At 41.5% G+C, this 11215-nt stretch overlaps 1 protein-coding gene and 2 pseudogenes across 1 annotated transcript; all 3 read left to right on the top strand.

Moving 5' to 3' along the window:
• Positions 1-3126: 3126 nt before the first annotated feature.
• Positions 3127-5027, top strand: LOC125507178. The gene is made up of 4 exons (XM_048671844.1): positions 3127-3355; positions 3465-3544; positions 4117-4194; positions 4956-5027. Exons 1-4 carry the CDS (start codon positions 3127-3129, stop codon positions 5025-5027), a joined length of 459 nt encoding a protein of 152 aa, XP_048527801.1.
• Positions 5028-5235: 208 nt separating this feature from the next.
• Positions 5236-5310, top strand: LOC125511779 (annotated as a pseudogene).
• Positions 5311-5673: 363 nt separating this feature from the next.
• On the top strand, positions 5674-5749 carry LOC125511788 (annotated as a pseudogene).
• Positions 5750-11215: the final 5466 nt, after the last annotated feature.

The raw sequence follows: 11215 nt of genomic DNA, 5'->3' as shown, positions 1-11215 counted from the left end.
ATCAAACCATGTATTTATGATTAAATAGATACTTATTTACCTAGAAATGATTTTTGGAAAAAATAAAGAGCAAACTATGAGGCAGCTGCAGTTCAAATTTGACCCGCTTCCAGCTGAATCAACGGGAATTTGTCTTTTTCACCAGAGGTGGATCAAAAATTTTGACACCCAACCATTTTGTCAATTGTGCATTAAATATGGCCTAGTATTTTATAAAATTGATTAGGTCCAATTTTGCAACAAATATATGGTAGGTCCTTCACAAAAAAAACTCATTTTAGGCACTCAGAAAATGGAAAATGGTTTTTCCGTGCAAAGAAAATGAAAACTTCCTTAGGCAACATTGTTTGGAATTCCAAGATGCACCCTCGTGCACAATATGAGATCATTTGAACAAACTATGCCATGAATGTGGCCATAAGATTGATCATTTGGCTTGAAAGCCATGAATCTTCACGCATGATAGCTCATTTCTGAGAACATTTTTTTAAAATAATTACCGTATTACAAGTTTATTATTTTCCCTGCAAACTTGGTCACATATAATGACACAATGCGAAGGTTTTCCAATTTTTTGATTTTTTTTGAATTTCTTATGCCCGTTTCAAAATGCGGTCAAAACGGCGGGCTTGACCGTTCCTAGCTAGTGGTTGAATCTTGGAATTTTTTTGGTGTTTCTATTATTAAATAGATACTTATGTACCTAGAAATGATTTTTGGAAAAAATAAAGAGCAAACTATGAGGCAGCTACAGTTCAAATTTGACCCGTTTCCATCTAAATCGATAGCAATTTGTCTTTTTCACTAGAGGTAGATCAAAACTTTTTTCACCCAACCATTTTATCAATTGTGCATTATATATGGCCTAGTATTTTATAAAAATGATTTGGTCCAATTTTGCAACAATTATTTGGTAGGTCCTTCACAAAAAACCCTCCTTTTGGGCACTCGGAAAATGAAAAATGAATTTTCCGTGCAAAGAAAATGAAAACTTCCTTAGGAAACATTGTTTGGAATTCCAAGATGCACCCTCGTGCACAATATGAGATCATTTGAACAAACTATGCCATGCATGTGGCCATAAGATTGATCATTTGGCTTGAAAGCCATGAATCTTCACGCATGATAGCTCATTTCTGAGAACACTTTTTTAAAATAATTACCGTATTACAAGTTTATTATTTTTCCTGAAAACTTGGTCACATATAATGACACAATGCGAAGGTTTTCCAATTTTTTGATTTTTTTTGAATTTCTTATGCCCGTTTCAAAATGCGGTCAAAACGGCGGGCTTGACCGTTCCTAGCTAGTGGTTGAATCTTGGAACTTTTTTGGTGTTTCTATGATTAAATATATACTTATGTACCAAGAAATGATTTTTGGGAAAAATAAAGAGCAAACTATGAGGCAGCTACCGTTCAAATTTGACCCGTTTCCATCTAAATCGACGGCAATTTGTCTTTTTCACCAGAGGTAGATAAAAACTTTTTTCACCCAACCATTTTGTCAATTGTGCATTATATATGGCCTAGTATTTTATAAAAATGATTTGGTCCAATTTTGCAACAATTATTTGGTTGGTCCTTCACAAAAAACCCTCCTTTTGGGCACTCGGAAAATGAAAAATGAATTTTCCGTGCAAAGAAAATGAAAACTTCCTTAGGCAACATTGTTTGGAATTCCAAGATGCACCCTCGTGCACAATATGAGATCATTTGAACAAACTATGCCATGAATGTGGCCATAAGATTGATCATTTGGCTTGAAAGCCATGAATCTTCACGCATGATAGCTCATTTCTGAGAACACTTTTTTAAAATAATTACCATATTACAAGTTTATTATTTTTCCTGAAAACTTGGTCACATATAATGACACAATGCGAAGGTTTTCCAATTTTTTGATTTTTTTTTGAATTTTTTATGCCCGTTTCAAAATGCGGTCAAAACGGCGGACTTCACCGTTCCTAGCTAGTGGTTGAATCTTGGAATTTTTTTGGTGTTTCTATGATTAAATAGATACTTATTTACCTAGAAATGATTTTTGGAAAAAATAAAGAGCAAACTATGAGGCAGCTACAGTTCAAATTTGACCCGTTTCCACCTGAATCGACGACAATTTGTCTTTTTCACCAGAGGTGGATCAAAACTTTTTTCACCCAACCATTTTGTCAATTGTGCATTATATATGTCCTAGTATTTTATAAAATTGATTTGGTCCAATTTTGCAACAATTATTTGGTAGGTCCTTCACAAAAAAACCTCATTTGGGGCACTCGAAAAATGGAAAATGATTTTTTGTGCAAAGAATATAAAAAATCCCTTTGTCGATACTGTTTAATATTCCAAGATTTAAACTTTTGCAGAGTATAAAGAACTCATTTTGAACAAATATAAAGAATATAAAGAATATCATGTGAACAAATATTTGGTACGTCTTTTGCAAAAAAAACTCATTTTGAGCACTAAAAAATGGAAAATGATTTTTTCATGACCTATTTAAAAGGTCATAAAGTCTTCAAATTGTTTGTTGCATTCTGATTGGTCTATAGGCATATCACGCGGATCATGCATCCGGGATCCAACGGCGGACCTCATCCCCTCACCCTCTCACCCACGTAGCCCTCTCACCCCCCTCACCCACGCAGCCCCAACTCCCCATCGTTCCAACCCTAGCCCCCACGCCCCCACTCTCCCGCACCCGCACCCGCTCGCCAAACCCTAGCTGCCGCCGCCCCCGCACCATGGTCGTCGACGGCGAGGAGCCCGAATCCCCATGTCTCCCAAGCGCCCGAAACTCTAGCCCGCGGCGCAGCCATGGCGACCGAGCTCTGGATCCCATCGACTCCCCCCATCGCACCCCTCCTCTCCTCGCAGCTGTCGCCACCTCCTCCCTCGATCCAGTCCTCTCCCCAGCCTCCTTTCCCTGATCTAGTTCTCTCCCCGCCGCTCCCACCCACCGCCGACCTCGCAGCCCTCCTCACCACCACCGCCAACCTCGTCCCTCCCTCCCCTCACCATCTTTCCCTACCCTATGCCCTAGATCGAGTCGAGAAGGTCGGCCGACGCGCTAGGGTTCCGTTTGGTCAGCTCCGCGCCGGCTCTCCGGTTGGCCTCCCGCCCGACGATGGATCTCCCGCCGCTCTCCCACCAGGCGCTCTTCGCGGCCCTCCGATCCGCGGACGCCGAGGCCGTGCGCCGCCTCCTGGCCGGCGCCGAGGAGTCCGCGCTCTACGTCCCGGCGGACGCCGAGGCCGTGCGCCTCCTCCTCCCGCTCTACGACCTCGAGGCCGCCAAGCTCCGCTCCCGCCTCGACCTCGATGCCTTCCACGTCGCCGCCAAGCAAGGGCACACCGGTGAGCCCCTCTTCTCGCTCGATTAGTAGCTTCCGCTGGGTTTTTTAGAATGATCCAAGTCCAGTGTGTTGCAGCAAGTTTAACCGATTCTCATTGGGCTCAATTGCAGGGTTTGATGCTCCGAGGAACAACATGGAGTTCGCCATGGAGGCGCCCCACAGCTACGGCGTCTTCCAAGAGGACGTCCCGGTGAGTAGTACAATCCCCTTCCCTGTTCTTTCTCTCTATCTGTCAGACTAATTCACTGCATCATTTTCTTCCCTGGCCCGTGTATGCATGCGTTTGGTAAATTATTTTGTTTCCAGAAAAAGGACCTGGAATTCCTTCTTTCTCCTTTCATTCCAGTCACATACTACTGTCCAATTTTCAGTTAGGTGGGTAGATCTTTCTTGACAGATGATATGCATTGTCCATCCGTCCTTGGCAGCTCTGTTGCTAGGTGTACTTGTATCTGACTGTTGTTGCCTGAGAAGACAGCACGAAACACCTATTAATAATGCTGTCAAACAAACAGTAGACCACCATCTACTGCTGCTGGGCACAATCACGTTGCCCCTTAATTACCTGGCCATTCTCTGCATCATTGCTTACCATCCTTTGCCTACCAAAAAGTAGGAGGCCATGTTGAGTTGCTGGCATTGTTCTTCGAACTAGATTAGCACTGCTGCTTTCCTCCGCCCCTCTTCACCCTCGACGGTGTTCTCATCCGCCACAGCAGCTTACTGACACGGTCATTGGTTATGTCTTTGTTTTGTTGGCAGCAGGGGAAGAAGGAGGAGGAGGAGTTCAGCACGGGGCCCCTCTCCATTCTCATGCTCAGCGTCAAGAACAACGCCCTGGTTGGTTTGGTTTGGTCGACTTCTTGCCTCTGTTGATTGAGATCTCAGCTTAGCGAGGGCATATTTTCTGTAGTAGTAGTCGACCTGCTTAGCGAGCTCAGCTCACCCCGCTCGTCGTCGACCTGCCTGACGGTGGCTATGGCGGGACCCTCGAGATCGTCGTCTTCCTGACCGGGACCCTTGGTTAGTGAAATCATTTTTTTTCCACGACATTCAGACTTTGCTATAGTTTACTGAAACTATTGTGGTCTGAAGAACAGTTTACTGAAATTGTTCCAAGTCTGAAAAACAGTTGTCTGAATCTGTTGAAATCTGAAACTGTTAGTGTGAGGTGTCTGAAACTGTTCTAATCTTGTAGATAACCTGTGAACAAATTTACTTGTGTTGAATAACCTGTGAACAAATTTAGGACTTTGGAGTTGTCTAAAACTGTTGTAGTCTTGTAGAAAAGTAAAAGTAGTTGGATGGAAATAGATTTCTCAGTCTGTGTAATAGATGGTCTGAAGCTAGTTGCAAATTTCTTTCCTTGATTCAGATAATTCAGTAAGTCCATTTCATAACATCTGCTGCTAGTAGAAATTATGGAAGCTAAAAAGCCAAATCAAGTTCAGTCATCTCATTTCACCTTTGCAAAGAAGATACTAATTTTCTAAACTGTGAATTTGATGTTAACGTCTTATATGTGTGTCTTATATGTCCATTTCATAACATGGTGCGTCTTATATGTGTGTTTGATGTTAACGTCGCTTGTGGTTTTGCAGGGTTCTGAGGCTGCAGCCTGGGCACCATCAGGGTATGTTGTTTCCCTGTCCTGTTTCTTCAGTGCTCAATAGTTGCTTGTGCGACTGCTACTAGTCTTTTATGTAATGCTAAACTAAAATGGGTCTAGTTATACTAATCATTCCATGAAAGTTTAGTCTAATTTGCTGGTACTCTAATAGAATCATTGTTTCCTCATGCTCAGAATCATTGTTTCCTCATGCTCAGAATCATTGTTTTACATATGTTACTTGTGATGTTCTGCTGGCTGAGATGTGCATGATCTGGGTGATGAAGAAAATTGTTCGGATTCCCACTGATTTTCATGATTATTACAACCAGATACTTCTGACGGATCATGCCATCTCTTGGACTACATATGTACTCCCTCCGTAAACTAATATAAGAGTGTTTAGAATACTAAACTAGTGATCTAAACACTCTTATATTAGTTTACAGAGGGAGTACTCCTTTATTATTGAGCAAATACTTTCCTTTGATTTTTTGCAAACCTCTTAGCAGTAATTTTCGTATCCTCTTTTTTGTGTTCTGCTGGCTGATGAGATGTGCATTACCTGGGTGATGAAGAAAATCGACGGGTCACGCCATCTCCTGAAGTACATTTGCACATTTTTACTGCTTTAGACTGACTGTACATGCATTCCTTCATTGGTTATGAACCTTATTGATCATTGTGTTCTGTTGGGTTGAACCGCATGATTCCGGGTGATGAAGAAAATTTTTCGGATTCCCACTGATATTTCATGATTAGTGTAACCAACTACTTCTGATCCATAGCTTGTACTGCAACTAATGTGTCATGCGTTTTGTGGCAGCAACAGCAGCTAGCAGGAGCAATTCTATTGCTGGTTTGCATTGAAGATATTGTATTCTGTTGCTATATCATTGTTTAATAAAACCACAGCATGATGCTCACATGAGATATCCACATGTTTCTGTGCTGTTTTGCTACAAGCTGTGTGTTGATTTGATAACAGGAGTTTCCTTGTCCTGGTCCTATACTACATTCTGACTCCTATGTTTCTGTGCGCGTGTGTTTAATTGATGTTGTTTCAACTTTGAACTGCTTCTGCATATACTGCAATTGAGATTTAAATTTGTGGTTGTTCCTCTTTTACGATGCTCAAGTGTGAAGCCGTGAAGTATGAAGCAAGTGTGAAGCCGTGAAGTGTGAAGCCGTCAAGTTCTACTTAGTGAAGAGTAGCATATTGTAGCATATATGTGTTGTAAAGATTGTAATAGATTTATTTAGTGGTATATTTGATAATTCTTTTTGATTATTTATATGATCTGAAAACTTGTGAAATGGAAACTTGACCAATGGGTCCACTTATGAAAATAATCTGTCAATTTTGTACATTTTTGACATGTGGGACCAATTTAAGAGATGATCATGACAAGTGGGACCCATCTGACTAGTGGGACCAACTTGAATATATAATGGCTAAGAATAGAAAAGCAATAAATAATAAAAGGCCACGGGCCAACAATAAAAAAGGCTACAACGTTGGGCTTGGCCCATGAACCCGACCAGAATTAACAAGGAAAAAAATCCTAAAAGGCTGAATTAATGGGCTTGACCCATGTAGAAAACCGAATTGGACCGGGCTGAATCTTGTGCCACATCAGCTTGCCACGCTAGATGCCTACGTGGCCTGGGGAGGTTGCTAGTGACCAAAACAGAAGGTCATAGGATCAACGACCTTTTGTTAAAGGTCGCTATAGTCAGTTTACGATGCCCAGCTTTTGACCTTATGTTTTTGGTCACAAAAAGGTCATAAATGGAAATTTGTGACCATTCAGTGACCAATAGTGGTGGTCATAAGTTGACATATTTCTTGTAGTTCCGGCATTCTGTGGTTTTATCCGAAATCACCCGGAACAATTCCGGTGTCCGAATATAGTCGTCCAATATATCAATCTTTATGTCTCGACCATTTCGAGACTCCTCGTCATGTCCATGATCACATCCGGGACTCCGAACAACCTTCGGTACATCAAAATACATAAACTCATAATAACTGTCATCGTAACGTTAAGCGTGCGGACCCTACGGTTCGAGAACAATGTAGACATGACTGAGATACGTCTCCGGTCAATAACCAATAGCGGGACCTGGATGCCCATATTGGCTCCTACATATTCTACGAAGATCTTTATCGGTCAGACCGCAAAACAACATACATTGTTCCCTTTGTCATCAGTATGTTACTTGCCCGAGATTCGATCGTCGGTATCCAATACCTAGTTCAATCTCGTTACCGGCAAGTCTCTTTACTCGTTCCGTAATACATCATCTCACAACTAACACATTAGTTGTAATGCTTGCAAGGCTTATGTGATGTGCATTACCGAGAGGGCCCAGAGATACCTCTCCGACATTCGGAGTGACAAATCCTAATCTCGAAATACGCCAACCCAACAAGTACCTTCTGAGACACCTGTAGAGCACCTTTATGATCACCCAGTTACGTTGTGACGTTTGGTTGCACACAAAGTGTTCCTCCGGTAAACGGGAGTTGCATAATCTCATAGTCATAGGAACATGTATAAGTCATGAAGAAAGCAATAGCAACATACTAAACGATCGGGTGCTAAGCTAATGGAATGGGTCATGTCAATCAGATCATTCAACTAATGATGTGACCTCGTCAATCAAATAACAACTCTTTGTTCATGGTTAGGAAACATAACCATCTTTGATTAACGAGCTAGTCAAGTAGAGGCATACTAGTGACACTCTGTTTGTTTATATATTCACACATGTATTATGTTTCCGGTTAATACAATTCTAGCATGAATAATAAACATTTATCATGATAGATGAGGAAATAAATAATAACTTTATTATTGCCTCGAGGGCATATTTCCTTTAGTCTCCCACTTGCACTAGAGTCAATAATCTAGATTACACAGTAATGATTCTAACACCCATGGAGCCTTGGTGCTGATCATGTTTTGCTCGTGGAAGAGGCTTAGTCAACGGGTCTGCTACATTCAGATCCGTATGTATCTTGCAAATCTCTATGTCTCCCACCTGGACTAGATCCCGGATGGAATTGAAGCGTCTCTTGATGTGCTTGGTTCTTTTGTGAAATCTGGATTCCTTTGCCATGGCAATTGCACCAGTATTGTCACAAAAGATTTTCATTGGAAACGATGCACTAGGTATGACACCTAGATCGGATATGAACTCCTTCATCCAGACTCCTTCGTTTGCTGCTTCCGAAGCAGCTATGTACTCCGCTTCACATGTAGATCCCGCCATGACGCTTTGTTTAGAACTGCACCAACTGACAGCTCCACCGTTTAATGTAAACACGTATCCGGTTTGCGATTTAGAATCGTCCGGATCAGTGTCAAAGCTTGCATCAACGTAACCGTTTACAATGAGCTCTTTGTCACCTCCATATACAAGAAACATATCCTTAGTCCTTTTCAGGTACTTCAGGATGTTCTTGACCGCTGTCCAGTGATCCACTCCTGGATTAGTTTGGTACCTCCCTGCTAAACTTATAGCAAGGCACACATCAGGTCTGGTACGCAGCATTGCATACATGATAGAGCCTATGGCTGAAGCATAGGGAACATCTTTCATTTTCTCTCTATCTTCTGCAGTGGTCGGGCATTGAGTCTGACTCAACTTCACACCTTGTAACACAGGCAAGAACCCTTTCTTTGCTTGATCCATTTTGAACTTCTTCAAAATCTTGTCAAGGTATGTGCTTTGTGAAAGTCCAATTAAGCGTCTTGATCTATCTCTATAGATCTTTATGCCTAATATGTAAGCAGCTTCACCGAGGTCTTTCATTGAAAAACTCTTATTCAAGTATCCCTTTATGCTATCCAGAAATTCTATATCATTTCCAATCAGTAATATGTCATCCACATATAATATCAGAAATGCTACAGAGCTCCCACTCACTTTCTTGTAAATACAGGCTTCTCCGAAAGTCTGTATAAAACCAAATGCTTTGATCACACTATCAAAGCGTTTATTCCAACTCCGAGAGGCTTGCACCAGTCCATAAATGGATCGCTGGAGCTTGCACACTTTGTTAGCTCCCTTTGGATCGACAAAACCTTCTGGTTGCATCATATACAACTCTTCTTCCAGAAATCCATTCAGGAATGCAGTTTTGACATCCATCTGCCAAATTTCATAATCATAAAATGCGGCAATTGCTAACATGATTCGGATAGACTTAAGCATCGCTACGGGTGAGAAGGTCTCATCGTAGTCAACCCCTTGAACTTGTCGAAAACCTTTTGCGACAAGTCGAGCTTTGTAGACAGTAATATTACCGTCAGCGTCAGTCTTCTTCTTGAAGATCCATTTATTCTCAATTGCTTGCCGATCATCGGGTAAGTCAACCAAAGTCCATACTTTGTTCTCATACATGGATCCCATCTCATATTTCATGGCTTCAAGCCATTTTGCGGAATCTGGGCTCACCATCGCTTCTTCATAGTTCGTAGGTTCATCATGATCTAGCAGCATGATTTCCAGAACAGGATTACCATACCACTCTGGCGCGGTTCTCACTCTGGTTGATCTACGAGGTTCAGTAGTATCTTGTCCTGAAGTTTCATGATCATTATCATTAGCTTCATCACTAATTGGTGTAGGTGTCGCGGAAATAGTTTTCTGTGATGTACTACTTTCCAATAAGGGAGCAAGTACAGTTACCTCATCAAGTTCTACTTTCCTTCCACTCACATCTTTCGAGAGAAACTCCTTCTCCAGAAAGTTTCCAAATTTAGCAACAAAAGTCTTGCCTTCGGATCTGTGATAGAAGGTGTATCCAATAGTTTCCTTTGGATATCCTATGAAGACACATTTCTCCGATTTGGGTTCGAGCTTATCAGGTTGAAGCTTTTTCACAAAAGCATCGCAGCCCCAAACTTTCAGGAACAACAACTTTGGTTTCTTGCCAAACCATAGTTCATAAGGCGTCGTCTCAACGGATTTCGATGGTGCCCTATTCAACGTGAATGCAGCCGTCTCTAAAGCATAACCCCAAAACGATAGCGGTAAATCAGTAAGAGACATCATAGATTGCATCATATCTAGTAAAGTACGATTACGACGTTCGGAAACACCATTACGCTGTGGTGTTCCAGGTGGCGTGAGTTGCGAAACTATTCCGCATTGCTTCAAATGTACACCAAACTCGTAACTCAAATATTCTCCTCCACGATCAGATCGTAGAAACTTTATTTTCTTGTTACGATGATTTTCAACTTCACTCTGAAATTCTTTGAACTTTTCAAATGTTTCAGACTTATGTTTCATTAAGTAGATATACCCATATCTGCTTAAGTCATCTGTGAAGGTGAGAAAATAATGATATCCGCCACGAGCCTCAATATTCATCGGACCACATACATCTGTATGTATGATTTCCAACAAATCTGTTGCTCTCTCCATAGTACCGGAGAACGGTGTTTTAGTCATCTTGCCCATGAGGCACGGTTCGCAAGTACCAAGTGATTCATAATCAAGTGGTTCCAAAAGTCCATTAGTATGGAGTTTCTTCATGCGCTTTACACCGATATGACCTAAACGGTAGTGCCACAAATAAGTTGCACCTATCATTATCAACTCTGCATCTTTTGGCTTCAACATTATGAATATGTGTATCACTACTATCGAGATTCAATAAGAATAGACCACTCTTCAAGGGTGCATGACCATAAAAGATATTACTCATATAAATAGAACAACCATTATTCTCTGATTTAAATGAATAACCGTCTCGCATTAAACAAGATCCAGATATAATGTTCATGCTCAACGCTGGCACCAATAACAATTATTTAGGTCTAATACTAATCCCGAAGGTAGATGTAGAGGTAGCGTGCCGACTGCGATCACATCGACTTTGGAACCGTTTCCCACGCGCATCGTCACCTCGTCCTTAGCCAATCTTCGCTTAATCCGTAGTCCCTGTTTCGAGTTGCAAATATTAGCAACAGAACCAGTATCAAATACCCAGGTGCTACTGCGAGCATTAGTAAAGTACACATCAATAACATGTATATCATATATACCTTTGTTCACCTTGCCATCCTTCTTATCCGCCAAATACTTGGGGCAGTTCCGTTTCCAGTGACCAGTCTGCTTGCAGTAGAAGCACTCAGTTTCAGGCTTAGGTCCAGACTTGGGTTTCTTCTCTTGAGCAGCAACTTGCTTGCCGTTCTTCTTGAAGTTCCCCTTCTTCTTCCCTTTGCCCTTTTT

Source organism: Triticum urartu, chromosome 5 (assembly GCF_003073215.2).
Source record: "Triticum urartu cultivar G1812 chromosome 5, Tu2.1, whole genome shotgun sequence".
NCBI lineage: Eukaryota > Viridiplantae > Streptophyta > Magnoliopsida > Poales > Poaceae > Triticum > Triticum urartu.
This window is presented reverse-complemented; position numbering and strand designations above follow the sequence as displayed.

Coding starts and splice junctions, on each gene's coding strand:
- LOC125507178 (XM_048671844.1), top strand. CDS start 3,127: ATGGATCTCCCGCCGCTCTCCCACCAGGCGCTCTTCGCGGCCCTCCGA. Junction 3,545..4,116: donor TCTTCCAAGAGGACGTCCCG/GTGAGTAGTACA, acceptor TTTTGTTGGCAG/CAGGGGAAGAAGGAGGAGGA. Junction 4,195..4,955: donor GCGTCAAGAACAACGCCCTG/GTTGGTTTGGTT, acceptor GTGGTTTTGCAG/GGTTCTGAGGCTGCAGCCTG.